The sequence below is a fragment of the Jaculus jaculus genome, chromosome 5 (genome assembly GCF_020740685.1).
Source record: "Jaculus jaculus isolate mJacJac1 chromosome 5, mJacJac1.mat.Y.cur, whole genome shotgun sequence".
Classification (NCBI taxonomy): Eukaryota; Metazoa; Chordata; class Mammalia; order Rodentia; family Dipodidae; genus Jaculus; species Jaculus jaculus.
In genome coordinates, this window is record NC_059106.1 from 82,577,203 (window position 1) to 82,594,783 (window position 17,581).

Sequence of the window (17,581 nt, forward strand, 5' to 3'; positions counted from 1 at the left end):
TTTTAAAATACTACCTACTTTATAGAATCATCATGAGAATTAAAGGAAAATCCCCTGACCCTATGTAAAATACTTATCATTCTCTGTCTCAACTTTCATTGGGAAAGTGGGGAAGCAGCTCACTCTATCAGCAAAGAACATGCTTGTATGAAGATTATTTATGAGCATTCACTTAACAGATCTTTCCTAAACTCCATGTGCAAAGATTTTTTTGTTTTTTTGTTTTTTTTTTGCAAGGTAGAAATTCATTCTAGCTCAGGCTGACCTGGAATTCACTATGTAGTCTCAGGGTGGCCTCGAACTCACGGTGATCCTCCAACCTCTGCCTCCTGAGTGCTAGGATTAAAGGTGTGTGCCACCATGCCCAGCTTGTTCCCATTTTTAAGAGGTTCCAACATATATATAGCAACACACAGGTACTAATAGGAACATTAAAACTCTAGACTTTGGAGTCAGGTGTGACCTCAAAGTCATTAGAGTATACCTGGAAGACATTAGAACTTCAATAAATTGATTGACTCAATGAATACTGCTCCCAGGGAAGTGGAAAGATGAATTCCTACTGTCTTCCCCACTTGACTCTGAGTTCCTTGAGCTCTCTTTTCTTCCTCATATTGTCCCATCCATTCTGACATCCTCCCAACAAACATTATATATAGGGTTAACTGAATGACAGACAATCGGCCAATGACAGAGATACATAGATGACTAAAATATGAGCTCATTTGTTGAAAGACGCTTATAGTGGTGGTGGCAGGGTTGGGGGAGTGCAGGCAATTACATTGCAGTAAGCAAGGAGTGACTTACTGCCTAGAGATCTGACTATACCTTTTGCTGAGCCTAGGGGGCAAGGCTTGAGAGTTGGAGGTGTGGTATGAAAGATGCTGACATTATTGGGGGATGATTAAAGTCATAAGATGTGGCTCAGGAGAGTGACACAGGTAGAATGAAAAGATCAAGTAGGGAGTAGATGCGGGGGTTAGTGTACAATGCTGAAGAGATTGAGCTTTTGGAGTAATTGGATTATTTTTGCTTTGTTTTTTTGCGGGCTTACTCTAGCCTAGGCTGACCTGGAGTTCACTATGTAGTCCCAGGATGGCCAGAAACTCACAGTGCTCCTCCTACCTCTGTCTGGAGTGCTGGGCCTAAAGGTGTGTGCCTTTACCATTTCCTGTCCAGGGAAAGCTCAGAGCTATACTTAGGCTTCCTACGTCCCACTGGCTATGAATATATTACTCCCTTGCAACCAGCCCTTCTGAATTCCCTAATTGTCTCCACATTTATACTATTTGTCCACGTGGTAATTGGATCATTATATGCAAAGGAGATAGACGTTTCATTTCATTGAAGTCTCCCTTCCCTACCTATTCACCAACTAGACTGAAGGGAGGTTGGTCAGGTAATGTAGAAGTGACAACTAAATAGACATCCTCACGTATCTGTCTTCTCCATTCCTATCAGTTTTCTTCCTTAGGTCTGGCTGTTGTCTCATCCCATCTCTCTGTATATAGTACCCTTGGACCTGGCCTGTAAATAAATTCTATGAGTGCAGGCATCAGAGCTTAGCATAGTCTTGCGCATTGTAGGTGGCCAATAAATATTTGATGAATGAATAAGTCTGACTATAGCCTCCTCAAAAATACTCTTTATTTTTTTTTTTTTATCTTGCTTCTAGAATAAAAATCAGAGTACTCCATTTAGTTTCCAAGGTCTACATTTAACCACTGCCAATTTCTCTGGCCTTTTTTTCCCCTTTCACTACCTTGAAGGCCAGCATAGGCAGTGATTCAATGTTCTTGCCTGGGGCCACTTGTATTCTCCCACCTCCGTTCCAGGAAATCCTCTCCGCGGCTCCTAATGCTAGGGCTCATCCAAGTTTATAGGATCCAAGAAAGACGCAGAGTGACCAGTTGCTCCCTGCCGCTAAGCCTTCCCGCCGTCCCAATCAGCCCTTAGCGCGCACAGCTGGCCCCACTCAGTCCCTCTGGGATCGCCCTGCGAGCTGAACCCTGGAACTTTCCCTGGAGTCCTAAGCTGGGCATGTGACAGACAGCAGATGTATGGGTCTTGTTGCTGGACTGGTCCAGAGAGTCGAGAATGGGACCACGATGGGGAGGAGGGGATGACTGGACGTCTAGAAGCCGGGCGCGGGCCAGGCCCCAGCCATCAGCGAGGAAGGCTGAGAGATGCGAGGAAGGGGTGGGGAACCCGGGCTGGGTGTGCTTCCTGCCCCGGGATCTCGCGGCCCGCCCCTGCCCCCGCCCTTGCCGGCCGAGCGGGCACTGGACGGCCCCTCCTGCCTCGGCCTGCCGCCCAATCAGCAGGCGCCCCCCGACCGGCCCGCCCCCTCCCCCTCTGGTGACAGAAAGTCGGCCCAGCAGATGAGGAAGTGGCCGGCAGGCTGGCCGTGGGGACTTCTCTCTGGCCCTGTTCCCTCCGAGCCCTCCACTGCTGTCCATCTGGCCTCCACTGGTGAGTGTGGATCTTCCACAGCTCCCCACGTGCCAGCGCCCCCTACCTGGCTGGCCCAGCTAGCCCTGTCCTCCCTGCCCTGCCCAGGCTGTGGGCGAGGCTGTTCCTGGGGCGAGTGGGTGGGAGGTCCCAGCTTCTGGGGCTGGGCCTGACCAGCACCCTCCCTCTCCTGGCACCTTGGCCCCTGACCCCCATTTGCTCACACCTAGGCCTTTCTCCACCACTTCTTGGTCTTTCCCCTCTCCCTCCCATCTCTATCCCTACCCTTTGCCGCTGCGTTTTCTCTTTCATCCATCTTAAAGGAAGGAAGCAACTGGCTGAGTTTCCCCGTGGGAGGCATACCAGGGTTTCCCTCAAGTTTGGGGAGAGGTCCTTCCCAGAAGTCTGAGGCCCTCCTGTCCTTCAGAGTTCCTGTGGGGGGGGGGGCGGTGTGAACAAGGAAGGTGGTTGAGGGAGATAAGGAGCTGGCAAGTGCACATGTGTCAGAGAGGAACTGTGTGACAACACATGCCAAAATGCTAGGTCCTACTCTATAGCACAGGCCACCAACAAAAGTGTGACCATGGGTGAGGAAATGAGAAGTGTCACTCAAGAGATCCTTGTGGAGGCGGGTAGGGTACATGTCTGCATGTGGTGTGAGTGATGGGATGTTCCCTCACCACTCCAAGTGGCCTGTTCTGTGGTCCCTGTGCCTGGTGATTGTGTGAGTGCCACTGTGAATGTAGTCCCTGGCAGGTGTGATGCTTGAGACCCAGGCATGTCATAGTCCAATGGAGGCCTGTGGGAATGGTCTGTCAGGCAGGGCAGTGCTAGCCCTTGTTTTGTTGTGTGTCTTGGGGGTGATGGAGAGCTGTGTGAGAGTGTAGATGTGGATAGCCTGACCATGACGGGTCTCTGGATATAGAGCACCTGGAGCACGTCCATTGTTAGGCAATTGCCTGGTTCCTCTGGCATCCTCTCCTGGGTCTAGGCTGAGGCATTTGTCAGTGTGAGCCCTCCTCTGACATTCCAGCCATCTTTGAGGAGGAGGGGGCCTAGCCCATGAGGATCCCTCCCAGAGGGAGGGAAGGATTCCTGAGATCTCCCCTACTTCCCCACCTCCTCACATACCACTGGCTTCCCTGCTCCTCCCTAGAAGGGAAGGGTGATTATGCCCATTCTGAAGTAGGACAAACTGAGAATTCATGGTTGGTTTGGGAGAACATATTGGGTGTGGATTTTTAGTATTTTTTCCAGCCAAACCCAGGGCTGGGGTCAGGAAAGGTTTCTGGAAAACCTAGAATCTTAACTCCTCTGGCTGGTCCAGGGTGGTGGTAGATGGTGAGTCTGGGGCTTTATTTAGTTTTCCCAATCCTGGTGGGTCCTGCTCCCCTAGGCACTGACCTGTGGCCTAGACCCACCCTCCACCCCATGCCCAATGCCGCGGGGGCGGGCAGAGGGCGGGGCTGCTGCCAGATCTAGTCAGACAGGTGGAGCCGCCAGGGCAGGAGTCTCAAAGAGCCTGGCTCCTGGAGGGGAGAGCACGCCTGCAAGAAGAGGGGAGGAGAGGAGAGAGGAGAAGCTGGAGGTGAGAGCCCTGGAAGGCAGATGGGCAGATGTGTCTAACCGGGGAGGAAGAACCTCTTGTAGGCCTGCTCAGGTTCTGGAAGGGGCAGAAAGGACCGTGGGGGTGAAAGCTCTGGCAAGGGACAGGAGAAGAGATGGGAGTCCTGGGAAGGACTGAGGGACTTTACCTGGGGCAGGAGGGAGCAGGAAAGAGAGATTGAATGGGAGAATCCCCAGAGACAATGATGACCTGCCAGAACTGGAGTGATGAGAATCTTTGTTGAGGAAGGATAAGAATGTTCACTGTGGAGATGAGCTTTGTCAGTGAGGATAAAGACTCTGGAAGGAGACCTGGAATTGAGAGTTCTCTACCAGAGGGGAGTCCAAGAAGTAAAACTTTCTGGAGAGGAGCAGAGAGGAGAGTAAGGTGTGGAGAGGAAGGGTGGAACAGTGCTCCATAGGCCAGACAGGATGCTTGGGGGAACACATGCCCCCAGACTTCTTTTCTTCTACTCACCCAGCAATTCCTTCCTTTAAATGTGCTGCTGCTGCTTCTCCTACTCTTTCTTTCTTTCTTTTGCCATGCTGAGGATTAAACTGAGCTATATCTACATCCTTGTCCTTTCTTAGTAAGGCATGTGTTCTGGCTGTGTCTTGCCTCTGTGGGCCATGACTGACATCTGTTCTCCATCCCTTCTCAGAATCCTTAATCAGGATGGAGGCTGTTGTGAATTTGTACCATGAGTTGATGAAGCATGCAGGTAAGATTCTATTCACCAGCTTTCCCCTCCCTTCCCCCTGGGATCCCAGGATGTAGGGTTGTGTTCCAGTAGAGTCCTTATGAATCACTTGGCTTTTTGTGACCAGACCTCCTGTCTAGGATTTGGTGATGCCCTTTTGAACTCTGTGACCCTTTCTGACTCCTTTGACCCCTATTCACAGATCCCCGGATCCAGAACTATCCTCTGATGGGGTCCCCCTTGCTAGTGACCTCCATCCTCCTGACCTACGTGTACTTTGTCCTCTCACTTGGGCCTCGTATCATGGCCAATCGGAAGCCCTTCCAACTCCGTGGCTTCATGATTGTCTACAACTTCTCACTGGTGGCACTCTCCCTCTACATTGTCTATGAGGTGCGCTGGGATGCATAGACTTCAGTTCCTGCCAGCAGGATAAGGCGGGTGGGCCTTAGGGCCAGAGCATGGCATCTCTCTTTTCTGAGGCTCTGATCTATTTCTTCAGCTAGTGAAAGGGAGGGATTGCAGGGAGGGAGGGAACTTTGGTGTCTAACCCACACCTGTTCCTTAGTTCCTTATGTCTGGCTGGCTGAGTACCTATACCTGGCGCTGTGACCCCGTGGATTTTTCCAATAGCCCAGAGGCACTTAGGGTAAGTAGGGCCTTAGGATAATCATAATCAACTTTGGGGAAGGGTAAGACCTCTGCTCGTGGCCTAGTTTGCAGAGGCTGAGTATTGTGTAGTGTATTAAGAGATGGCCCTGACTTCTTACAGATGGTTCGAGTGGCCTGGCTCTTTCTATTCTCCAAATTCATTGAGCTGATGGACACAGTGAGTAGTTATAGATATTAGAATGTGGAGGGAAAGAGGAGGGGGGAAGATCTTGGCACTGAATCCTTTCCTCGCTCTTCTCTCAGGTGATCTTTATTCTCCGAAAGAAGGATGGACAGGTGACCTTCCTACATGTCTTCCATCACTCAGTGCTTCCCTGGAGCTGGTGGTGGGGGATAAAGATTGCTCCAGGTATCTGGCAAAGGCCACTGGGGAAGAGAAGTGGCCACTGGGAACACAGGCTCAACTCTGACCTTGTTTTCTTTCCCCTTAGGAGGAATGGGCTCTTTCCATGCCATGATAAACTCTTCTGTACATGTTGTAATGTACCTGTACTATGGACTGTCTGCCCTTGGCCCTGTGGCTCAGCCCTACCTTTGGTGGAAAAAACACATGACAGCCATTCAACTGGTAAGGGGCCCATAACCAAACCCCCAGCATTCTGTCTGTATCCTTTATCCAACCTAACTCACCTTTGACCCCTTCCCTCCCACTCAGCCTTTATCTTTCCTACTCCCGGTCCTCAGTTCCTGACTCTTGTCTTTCTCCATCCTAGATCCAGTTTGTCCTGGTCTCCCTGCACATTACCCAGTACTACTTCATGCCCAACTGCAACTACCAGTACCCAGTCATCATCCACCTCATCTGGATGTATGGCACCATCTTCTTTGTGCTGTTCTCCAATTTCTGGTATCACTCTTATACCAAGGGCAAGCGGCTTCCTCGTGCACCTCAGCAAAATGGAGCTCCAGGTATTGCCAAGGTCAAGGCCAACTGAGAAGCATGGCCTAGATAGGCGCCCACCTAAGTGCCTCAGGACTGCACCTTGGGCAGCATCCATGTGTTCTCTCCACCTACACCGGTGACCAGGGCTCATGTGGTCAGGACTGAGTAGGGAGGGGGACTGGCCCTGCCTTCCCCACATCTGGTCTAGAGAGACCATCTCTTCCGTTCCTCACCCACTTCTCCCAGCCAGCTCCAGGGATGTGGCCTCACTGCCCTCTGCCACCTGAGCTGGGGGCTGAAAGGGCTGGACACTTGCTTCTCCCTCCCTGCCTTAAACTTGGGAGAGGAACACTCAGGGCTGGCCCCTACCAGGGTCTTGTGGCCTTTTTCCTCACACAGGAGAGGTCAGCAATAATCTGTCACTATGGACTCAGGCTCCCTCCTCCATCCCACACTGAAGCAGGAGCTTCTGGGCCAAAGGTCAGGGTGGGCAGTGGGCCTGGCAATACAGCCTGTGGACACTGTGTATTCACTGTCTTATTAAAGTGACAGAAGAAAACAGGCTGTGTGTACATGTGTAAAATGGAAGTGGGGTACATAGCTACCTTTCCCCTTGGGCTATCTACAAATGATAAAGGCTGCTGGGCAGGCCTGTAAGCTCCTAGAGGCTGAGATAGAGGGTTCAAGTCCTGCCTAGGCTAGAATGAAGAACTCAAGGCCAACTTCATGAGACCCTATCTCAAAAGATATCTCAGTGATAAAGCACTTGCCTACAAAACATTTCTCTAAATGAGACAGCCCACAGGAAGACTACTGTTATATATATATAACACATATATAGATCACACATAGAGAAGGGAAACATAACTTTATTAGAAAAATAAAAAAAAAACAAAAAAAAAACAACTGAGCTAAGTCTGTTCAACGGATGCCTTGGTGGATGAGGCTACTTTTAGCTGTACTGGCTTTCTCCCGCTCTCGTCGCCGAGCAGGGTCCAACTCAAAGCAGCGCCATAACCGCAGGGTCTCATCCGCTGCTGCTGATGCTACTGTAGCCCCATCTGGGCTCATGGTCAAACTCAGGACCCGGGCTGTGTGACCTAGAACAAGATCAGTGTATGTGAATATATACATCCTCCAATTGTGCTAGTCATCTTTATTTGAAACAGACAAGGAGAGACAATGAGAATGGGTGCATCAGTCTAATGTGGGACCTGGAGAATTGAACCAAGGTCCTTAGGCTTCACAGGCATGCACCTTAACCACTAAGCCATCTCTCCAGCCCACACATACCTTTAGTATGACAACATAACATTTTCAAGCTTTAACCTTTAACTGCTGAGCCACCTTCCCAGCCCTAAAATGGTATTTTCATTATTCTCTCTAAAGCCCTTAGCAACCATTCATCTGTTTTGTCTCTACATTTACCACTTTGGACATTCCATACAAATGGAATAATATGTGGCCTTTCTGTCTGGTAGAATCCTTTCACTTAGCTACTTACCTTTGAGCTCAGCCACCTTGGCCATAGTTGGATATTTCCAAATAACCAGTTGGTTCTGGGCAAAGCCATGGCCTGAGATAAGCTCTTTGTAGTGGGGAGACCAGAGGATGGAACACACCTGTGGAGAAAGGTTGGTTTGGGTAAGACACATACCCAGGGCTACTCCAATTAGGACTGAGTCCATTCTAGTGTTAAGCAGCCTGACAGGTGCTATGGATTGAATAATCACAGGCCTTGAGAATTGTCTATTTTACAGATGATGAATGAGAAGGACTATTACACATGCAAACTAGACCACTTAGACGTCAGTGCAGAGTATAGAATGGAAGAGATAAAGAATGCTTGAGAGGCTGGGTATTTGGGTATGGTCAGTGCACATCTGTAATGCCATTCTCAAGCAGCAGAATCACTTCAAGTTGAGGTCTGCCTCATCTATATGGTGAGTTTCAGACTAGCCATCACTATTAGTGAGATACTGTCTTAAAAGAAGAAAATGTGCTTGGAGACCAGGTGATGAAGTGGGTGGGTGTGTGTGTGGGGGAGCAGAATGACAGTAAGGAAAAGCTAAAACATCCTAGAGAGAAGATGAAGGACTCTAGGAGGCTTCAGATGTCTGAGCTGGCCTTGCCATTCTGAAGCAGCACCAAGGAAGAACAATACATTTCAGGGAGACAAAAGAAGTGACAAGTTTGACTTGGGATGTATGGAGGTGATAGCATCTAGAGGACCTAGGACTGGAGATTATATATATATGTATATATTATATATATGTACATGTGGTAAAGAATACCTGGGAATGGGCATCCACAGCATTCAGACAGGCTCCAGAGCAGACATTCCAGATGCGAATGTGTCGGTCACTGGTGCCTCCTCCAGTTGCTAGGATACTGGACTGCCAGGGACACCATGCAACAGCCTACATGGGATAAAGGTAGGGTAAGCAGATAGAGCTCTAGTCAAGGAAACACAAATATACCCAGACCAATCCCACCATCCTCTTTCCCCTTAATAGTTTCTAGCTTATAGCTGAGGGTGTGAAACCCCTTTTCTAACCTTGACAGCGCCTTGATGCTGAGTGAATGTTTGCAGGGGAACCCAACCACCTTCTCCAGGAGCACTAGGCCACACATTGACCAAGTTATCGTTCCCACCGCTGGCCAGATGTCGTCCATCTGGGGCCCAGCGCAGTCCACATACTTCTTGGCTATGGCCACTTAGAGTGGCCACATGGTGTTCTGCTACCCGAACATCATGGTGGTGGATATGGCCAGAACGTGAGCCACTGAACAAGAGAGGAAAAAAAAAAAATATTTAGGTTCTTAAGCAGTCCAAAGCACAAACCAGAGTTTCAGCTTGGAGGTATGCACAGAGGATAGAGGTAGGCAAAATCTGACTGATATGGTACAGACTAGTAAAAGCCACTGACCTGGACAGGATATAGCTGTTCCAACTTAGGGAGCTCACTCTGGCAGAGTGACTGGTCATATTTCGAAGCCGTTTTTGCTGTTGCACATCCCATAGCTGCAAAGACAAGGACACTAGTCAGATTGGGCTTGGCATTAACATCTTTCTGTGTAGATGGGCAAGCTAGCTCCTCCCTAGGTCTGGTGACAAGAGTTACAAGATAGGAGTCAGTCTCACCTGCACCTCAGCATTGCTGGTACCCACAGCCAGGTAGTTGCCCTCTTTGATCCAGGCCACAGATGACACATAATCACCAGGCTGCTCCATTTGTAACAGCTGCAGGATGTCACCAGAGCTTGCATTCCACAAGTACACACTGTTGTCCAGTGCCACAGCCAGTACATTACCAGAGCTCCAATCCACAAGGTTGAGGTCTGTCAGAGGCAGAACGGAAAGAGCTGAGCACATGCTTGCCTGTTCCATGCCCAACCATCTCTCCATTGGCCAGCAGGGATAAGGCTGCACTTACAGTAGTCATTTCGGATTTCAGGGGCATCCAGTATCCTATCAGGCAGAGATGGAATGTAACGGCAAGTCTTGCGGCTGGAACCAGGTGTGGCCTTCTGGCTGTAGAGTACTTTCAGTCTGTTCTGGTAGCCTGTGGTAAAAGGGTCTAGACTCTGAGAACGCGGACATCACCTCCCTCGACCTTAGGTGGAGGTGGGAAAGTATCTCCCCCCTCAGCCCCTGGGGGTGGATTGACCTCCAAAAACTTACCTTCTGGGGCATTCTGTGGTTTTCCACTGAGCCGGAGGATCTTGGCTTCCTCCACATCAAAACCGTTCAGGTTCAAAGCCCAGGCTTTCTGATGCTCCTGACATAAAACAGCGCTGGTGAGGCAGGGAGAATGCGGGAGCGCAACGGGCACTATTGCCTGTGCGCCTTGGGGAAGTCATTACCTTCTTTGTGGGCGTCTCGCCGCTTTCAGGCTGATTCTCTTTGCTCAGGAGGAAGCTGGCCACCTCCATCTGGGAAGCGCTGCGATGGGGGATGTAACGGTCTCCGCCAGGTTTGCTAGGGGTCGTCTGAGCCTTGGAACTAGATTTGCCTGGCGGGGGGAGGGGCGGAGAGAAATCAGACAGGCAGACGAGACCCGCGGACCAGGAAGCTCGGAAGGCTCTCAGTCGCGGTGACCCGCCAAGTCCCACTCACCAGGAGTTCGGCCCGGTGTCCTACCCGCGCTGTGGGATCGATTGGCGGCCCGCATGGGCGAGGGGGCCGGCCCCGTCCCTTCCTTGCCTTTACGCTGCCAGCGTGCGAGGGGTGCATTGGGGATGGGCGCGTCCAGCTGAAGAAGGGAGTGCAGGTCGTTCTCGAACACGAACTGAGCCATGGGGAACGTCTGCAGGGGCGAAGGGGTGTTTGGAGTCGGTGCCCGCCGGGCTCTGGAGGAAGAGACGAGTGCTTGAGTCGGGGACCTCGCGGGGCTGTTCAGTTCCCGGCCGGCCTCACGACCGGGGACCCTCGGCGACAGCCCCTATCCCACAAGGGCGTAGCTGTCCTCTGCTCCGCTCCGCGGCTTCTCAGCGTGCGCACTCCGAGAGCAACCAGCTTCTGACTGGATTCCGGCACGTCTGGCCGAGCGTCTTAAATTCACCGCTCCGAGCACTGATTGGCTCCTTCAAAACCCAACCGTCGCAACCGTCGCCCTCTCTCATTGGTCCCGACAGCGCGGGCAGGCGGGTCTTCCGGGGGGAAGTCCCAGATATCACGAGAGTACCGCTGTGGAGCGTGCTTGGAAAGGTGGAAACCGGTCGCCCGGAGACGGAGTCTTGACAGCGTTAGGGGCGTGTCCAGCGCGTCTGGGGCGGGGCCTGCGTCCACTACTCGCTTCCATTCATTCTTAGGAGTCGCTTCACGAGTCTCAAGCTAGCAATGTTAGGCGCGGAGGTGGGGATGTCTACAGCCTGAAGTTCATACTCAAAGCCTAGCTGTACTATAGGCGTACGTAGGTGGGGTGACCCAAGGAACTTGAGCCCTTAGTGACGGTGGGCAACCGGCCAGCCAGGGGTGGAGAGAGGGCCCCGAGTGCATTTAAGAAAAGAAGGGTTAGGGTGCACCAGGAACCCAGCTAGGAAGGAAGTAACACTTGGGTGTTTTGTTTTAATGAGAAAGTGAAGCTGAAAGAGGGGAAGTGAGTTCCTTAATGTCAAAAAAAAAAAAAAAAAAAAAGTGGGGTCGGAAGGGGGAGAGGAGGGAGTAGGAAGAAGGTTAATCAAAATATAAGACGTAGGGCTAGAGAGATGGCTTAGCGGTTAAGCGCTTTCCTGTGAAGTCTAAGGACCCCGTTTCGAGGCTTGATTCCCCAGGAGTCACAAGCCAGATACACAAGGTGATTACACATCTGGAGTTCATTTGCAGCGGCTGGAGACCCTGACGCGCGCTCTCTCTCTCTCTCTCTCTCTCTCTCTCTCTCTCTCTGTCTCTCTCTGTCGTTCTCAAATAAGTAAATAAAAATAAACAAAAAAACTAAAAAAATATGTAAAATGTACACCGTGGGCGTGGTGGCACACGCCTTTAATCCCCGCACTCAGGAGGCAGAGGTTAGGATCACTTTGAGTTTCAGGCCAGCCTGGGACTGCAGAGTGAGTTCACAGTAAGACCTTACCTCAAAAAAAAAAAAAAAAAAAATGTTTGGAGTATCCCATAATAATAATGTACCTAAAAGCTATAGATTGTTAATAGGGGCAGGGTTACTCCCAGGCTATTGCTCTTGGTTGCCCACCAGAACTTTTGAGGTAGGGTTTCAATCTAGTCCAAGCTCTGACCCACCAAGAATCAGCGTCCAGGCTTTGGAAAAGAATCCCCTGGTGTAAAAATAAACTGATTCTTCACTCAGTCTCTGGTTCTGTGAGCCTTAGTTTCCTATATCACTTTTATCACAGCCTTCCAAGTGATAAGATTGAAAGTGTGCACCATCACCACTGACAAGAATTGAACATCTACTTAATTTTAAATTTTTGTTTGTTTTTTCAATGTAGCACAGGCTGACCTGGAATTCCCTCTGTGCTGAGATTAAAGGCTTGTGCCACCACACCCAGCAATTTAAAATATTTTTGTATTTTTTTCTTTGTTTCTTTCTTTCTTTCTTTTTTTTTTTTTGAGGTAGGGCCTCACTCTAGGCTGACCTGACCTGGAATAATTCCCTATGTAGTCTCAGGGTAGCCTAGAACTCACAGCGATCCTCCTACCTCTGCCTCCCAAGTGCTGGGATTAAAGGTGTGCATCACCACACCCAGCTTATTTTTTGTTTTGGTTTTTTTTTTTTGAGGTAGGGTCTCACTTTAGCCCAGACTGACCTGGAATTCACTGTGTATTCTCAGGGTGTCCTTGAACTCACAGAAATCCTCCTGCCTCTGCCTCCCAAGTGCTGGGATTAAAGGTGTGTGCCACCACACCCGGCATGCATTTATTTTTTAGTAGAGGAGAAAGATTGAGAATGAATATAAACGTTGTGCATCACATCTGGCTTTACATGGGTACTGGGAAGTTCTTCCTGGCCCAACGGGCTTTGCAAGCAAGTGCCTTTAACCACTGACCAATCTCCACAGTTCCAAGAATTGAGCTTTTTTTTGGTTTATCAATTTTTTGAAATAGGGGCTGACTCTTGAAAATTCACTATGCAGTCTCAGGTTGGCCTCAAAGTCACAGCAATCCTCCTACCTGAGCCTCCCAAGTGCTGGGATTAAAGGTGTGAACAACCAGGCCCTGCTAGAAATGGAACTTTTGAGTAGTATGTCTGGTGGGTTTGGAATGTAGGTTAGTTGGTACAGGGCTTGCCTAGCATGCATAAAGCCCTAGGTTTGATCCCCAGCACTGCATAAAACCAGGTATCATGGCACCGGCCTGTAATCCCAGTACTTAGGGGGTGGAGGCAGAATGATCAGAAAGTCATCCTTGGCAGCATGAAGTTCAAAGTTAGCCTGGGTCACATAGGAGCCTGTTTCCTAAAAACAAAAACAAGCAAAAAGTCTATAAACTGTTTTGCACAGTAATTAACGGATGGTCAATAAATGGTACCCATTATTATTATTTTACTGCTGTCTCGCCCCTGAGCATATTCCCATAACTCATTCAAGTCACTATTAGAGCTTTGGATTTAATGGGAGTCATATCTGAATTCTTCTCAACCTCCTTGCATGATCTGGGGCAAATTCTTTCCTTAGGCCTTGGTTTCTCCATCTATAAAATATGGATCTAGCCGGGAGCGGTGGCACACGCCTTTAATCCCAGCACTTGGGAGGCAGAGATAGGAGGGTTGCCGTGAGTCTGAGGCCACCTTGAGATTACATAGTCAATTACAGGTCAGTCTGGGCTAGAGTGAGACCCTATCTTGAAAAACCAAATTTTAAAAAAAAGGACCTAGAGCCAGATGTGGTGGCACATGCCTTCAATCCCGGCACTCAAGAGGCAGCGTTAGGAGTAGTGCTGTGAGTTCAAGACTGCCTGAGAGTATATAATAAACTCCAGGTCAGCCTGGGCTAGAGGAAGACCCTATTTTGGAAAGAAGGCTGGCTGTGCAAGACAACATCTCTAAAATTTTTAAGAATCTAAAGGCCCCATGAGAGTAAACCATAGTGTCTCTCATTGGTCAGTATAACCTTCCTTGTCTCCCAGATAGACAGAGTTGAATCCTGGCTTCTCTTTTGTTTACTTATTTTTTTAGGTTTTTTGAGGTAGAGCCTCATACAAGCCCAGACTGACCTAGAACTCACCCTGTAGTCCCAGGCTGGAGTCAAACTCACAGCAATTCTCCTACTTCTGCTTCTGGAATGCTGGGACTGAAGGCATGTATCACAATGCCTGATGTTTTTTTACACTTAAAAAAAATCTTATTTTATTTTTTCTCAATTTTTAAAAACATTTTCCATGATTATAAAAAATATCTCATGGTAATACCCTCCCTCCCCCCTTCCCCCCTTGAAATTCCATTCTCCCTCATATCCCCTCCCCATCTCAATAAGTCTCTCTTTTATTTTGATGTCGTGATCTTTCCCTCCTCTTATGATGGTCTTGTATAGGTAGAGGTAGGGTGACCTGGAATTCACTCAGTAGTCTCAGAGTAGCCCTAAACTCACAGGGATCCTCATACCTCTGCCTTCCAAGTGTTGGGATTAAAGGCATGTGCCACCATGCCCAGCTCGTTTTTACACTTTTATTGACAACTTCTACACCTATAGACATGATCATAATCCCCTCCCATCACCCTTTCTTTTTGTCCCTCCCAAATCCCTTCTCCTATTTTGATGTCATAATTTTTTCCTCCTATTATGCAGGCCTTGTGTAGATAGCATCAGCCATTATGAGTCATAAATACTATCTATGACTGCTTTGTGTCTGGAGGACAGTATTGTAAGCACTCCTCTTCCTTTAGCTCTTATATTCTTTTTGCCAGCTCTTAGCAATGGTCTTGGGCTTTGAAGGGTGTGCTAGAGATGTCTCAGGGCTGAATACTCTACTGTCACTTCTCAGCACTTTTGTGAGTTTTGAATCACTCCAATGGTCATTGCCATCTACAAAGAGAATCTTCTCTAACCAAAAGTGAGAGCAGTATTGATATATGGGCATAAGCATAAGCATTTAGAGGGCAGGTTAGTGGGCATAATATATCTATTTAGGCAGACAACAGTAGTAGTTTCTCCTCCCCCTTATGACCTCCCTAGCCATAGGCTTTTGATTAGGTTGTCAGTGCCAGGTAGATGCAGGGTTTCCCTCAAATCAAAGAGCAGTTGGTTTTCCCATACCAGACATGCCACCATTGTACCAGTTGGTACATTTGGCCTGGCTGCCCAGGATAGAATGTTCAGGGTCCACTGCTGGTTAGGTGGTGTTGGTGACTTTTCTCCCCCTCCAGGTTGCATAGCTTTTTCCAGCGTCTTGGCAGCTAGTCAACTGGGAAGAGGTGCCAGGTATGGTGATATACACCTTTAACCCAAGCTCTCTGGAAGCTGAAGTAGGAGGACTGCTATAAATTTGAGGCCTGAGACTAGATAGTGACTTCCAGGCCAACCTGGGATAGAGCAAGACTTTACTTCAAACAACAAAACAACAGAAAAAGCCGGGCGTGGTGGCATATGCCTTTAATCCCAGCACTTGGGTGGATCACCATGAGTTCAAGGTCACCCTGAAACTACATAGTGAATTCCAGGTCAACCTGGTAAGGGAGCCTGGTATGGTGGTGCATGCCTTTATTTGTAGCACTTGGGAGGCAGAGGGAGGAGGATTGTTGTGAGTTTGAGACCAGCCTGAAACTACATAGTGAATTCCTGGTCAGCCTGGGCTCCCAATCTCCAAAAACCAAAATAAGGGGCTGGAGAGATGGGTTAGTGATAAGGCACTTGCCTGCAAAGCCAATGGACCTGGGTTCGATTCCCCAAGACCCATATAAGCCATCGCACAAAGTGATGCATGCATCAGGAATTCATTTGCAGTGGCTGGAGGCCCTGGTATACCCATTCTCTCTCTCTCTCTCCGCTCCTCCTCCTCCTTTCTCTCTCTCTCTCAAATGAATAAATAAAAAATTACAAATATTTAAAAATCAAAAAAATTAAATAAACTGGGTGTGGTAGTGCACGCCTTTAATCCCAGCACTTGGAAGGCAGAGATCACCATGAGTTGAAGGCCACCCTGAAACTACATAGTGAAATCCAGGACAGCCTGGGCTAGAGCAAGACCCTACTTCAAAATATAAATAAATAAATAAATAATAGCCAAAGGAAAGGTAGGACTCCTTACAATGTGCTTCCCCAGACACAAAATGGCCTGGATATCCATGACCTCACAATGCCTGACACTACTACATAAGACCATTATAATAGGAGGAAAACATGATGACATCAAAATGAAAGAGAGATTGATTGAGAGGGGGAGGGGATATAATAGAGAGTGGAGTTTCAGAGGGGAAAGTGGAGGGAGAGAGGGAATTACCATGGGATATTGTTTACAATCATGGAATATGTCAATAAAGAATAAATTTTTTAAAAAGCAGCTGGATCAACTCAGAAGTTGTGGGGAGGGTCATTAGACACCCATCTTAGATTCACGTGCCCCCTGCACCAGCTATATACAATAGCAAACAAGATCTTGTAACCTCTGGGGGAGATAGAGTATGTAGAGAATAAAAGATCTAGGAACAGGGACCTTCATTGAGGTGGTGTTTCTGGAGTCTCCATGTAAGTAAGCCCACACACTGGGACTGAGCGAGGATCATCCATGGGGAAAGCCCACACACAGTGAGGCCCACTACAGGGCTGCTCTGTGGTCTCATACTCCTGGACAGGGACAAGGAGCTTCTAGAAGTGGCCGCAGGGAAGTTGTCATTCAGAGTGGTCCCCATGCTCTGTAAGTAAGCCCTCATCCTGAGGCAGAGGGAGGAACATCCAAGGAATTTTTTTTTTTTTTTTTTGAGGTAGGGTGTCACTATAGCCTAGCCTGACCAGGAATTCACTGTGTAGTCTCAGGGTGGCCTTGAACTCAAGTGATCCTCCTACCTCTGCCTCCAAGTGATGAAATTAAAGGTATATCCTACCACACCTGACCAAGGAGTAATTTTGACAGGAATCTCCTTCAAGCTGCTGTTTTGGGGGCCCTATGTTCCTATATGCTCTGTAAGTGACACCCCCAATAAACTTATTGATTCATCAAAAAAAAAATTTATTTGAGAGAGAGAGAAAGATGGAGAGAGAGAGAATGGGTGGGTGCACAAGGGCCTCTAGCCACTGCAAGCAAACTCCAGAAGAATGCACCGCCTTGTGCATTTGGCTTATGTGGGTCCTGGGGAATTGAACCTGGGTCCTTAATTTTCACAGGCAAGTGCCTTAACTGGTAAACCATTTTCCAGCCCTAATTTCATGTTTAATATCTGCTTGACAACTTGACAGGATTTAGAGCCACCATAAAAAGAAATTTCTGGTCAGGGGAAGAGATTGAGTAAAGGAAAGGCAGAAGGAGGGCTAATCAAAAAAAGAGGAAGAGCTGGGCGTGGTGGCACACGCCTTTAATCCCAGCACTTGGGAGGCAGAGGTAGGAGGATTGCTGTGAGTTCAAGGCCACACTGAGACTACATGTGAATCCCAGGTCAGCCTGGGCCAGAGAAAGACCCTACCTCGAAAAACAAAAGCAAAACAAAATCTAAGAGGATATATGTAAGTCGTATGGAAATCTATCTATCTATCTATCTATCTATCTATCTATCTATCTATCTATCTATCTATCTATCTTTTGTTTTTCGAGGTAGAGTCTCACTCTAGCCCAGGCTGACCTGAATTCACTATGGAGTCTCAGGGTGGCCTTGAACTCATG

The 17,581-nt window shown here is 48.6% G+C and overlaps 2 protein-coding genes across 4 annotated transcripts; one reads left to right on the forward strand and one right to left on the reverse strand.

Moving 5' to 3' along the window:
- The first annotated feature begins 2,341 nt into the window (after window positions 1-2,341).
- Window positions 2,342-6,873, forward strand: Elovl1 (ELOVL fatty acid elongase 1). The gene is made up of 8 exons (XM_004672490.3): window positions 2,342-2,472; window positions 4,719-4,778; window positions 4,960-5,150; window positions 5,326-5,406; window positions 5,530-5,586; window positions 5,673-5,778; window positions 5,861-5,997; window positions 6,143-6,873. The coding sequence occupies exons 1-8, from the start codon at window positions 2,382-2,384 to the stop codon at window positions 6,362-6,364; spliced, it is 945 nt and encodes a 314-aa protein (XP_004672547.1). The 5' UTR covers window positions 2,342-2,381; the 3' UTR covers window positions 6,365-6,873.
- Window positions 6,874-7,221: 348 nt separating this feature from the next.
- Cdc20 (cell division cycle 20) lies at window positions 7,222-10,834 on the reverse strand. Of its 3 annotated transcripts, none has more exons than XM_045150459.1 (10): window positions 10,520-10,834; window positions 10,180-10,328; window positions 9,998-10,094; window positions 9,750-9,878; window positions 9,458-9,654; window positions 9,243-9,337; window positions 8,870-9,098; window positions 8,607-8,732; window positions 7,817-7,934; window positions 7,222-7,412 (listed from the first exon to the last, which is right to left on the reverse strand). In XM_045150459.1, exons 1-10 carry the CDS (start codon window positions 10,611-10,613, stop codon window positions 7,234-7,236), a joined length of 1,413 nt encoding a protein of 470 aa, XP_045006394.1. In that variant the 5' UTR covers window positions 10,614-10,834; the 3' UTR covers window positions 7,222-7,233. The 3 variants fall into 3 exon arrangements, with proteins under 3 accessions (XP_045006394.1, XP_045006393.1, XP_004672546.1); XM_045150458.1 differs by having other exon boundaries at window positions 10,457-10,834; XM_004672489.3 differs by having other exon boundaries at window positions 10,433-10,834.
- Between the last annotated feature and the right edge of the window lie 6,747 nt (window positions 10,835-17,581).

Excerpts from the sequence above, each read along its gene's own strand:
- Elovl1 (XM_004672490.3), top strand. The coding sequence starts at position 2,382 with ATGAGGAAGTGGCCGGCAGGCTGGCCGTGGGGACTTCTCTCTGGCCCT. Across the intron at positions 5,587-5,672 it reads TCATTGAGCTGATGGACACA|GTGATCTTTATTCTCCGAAA; the intron begins GTGAGTAGTTAT and ends CTCTTCTCTCAG. Across the intron at positions 5,779-5,860 it reads GGGGATAAAGATTGCTCCAG|GAGGAATGGGCTCTTTCCAT; the intron begins GTATCTGGCAAA and ends CTTTCCCCTTAG.
- Cdc20 (XM_004672489.3), bottom strand. The coding sequence starts at position 10,613 with ATGGCTCAGTTCGTGTTCGAGAACGACCTGCACTCCCTTCTTCAGCTG. Across the intron at positions 9,338-9,457 it reads CCAGCAATGCTGAGGTGCAG|CTATGGGATGTGCAACAGCA; the intron begins GTGAGACTGACT and ends TTGTCTTTGCAG. Across the intron at positions 8,733-8,869 it reads AGCATCAAGGCGCTGTCAAG|GCTGTTGCATGGTGTCCCTG; the intron begins GTTAGAAAAGGG and ends TATCCCATGTAG.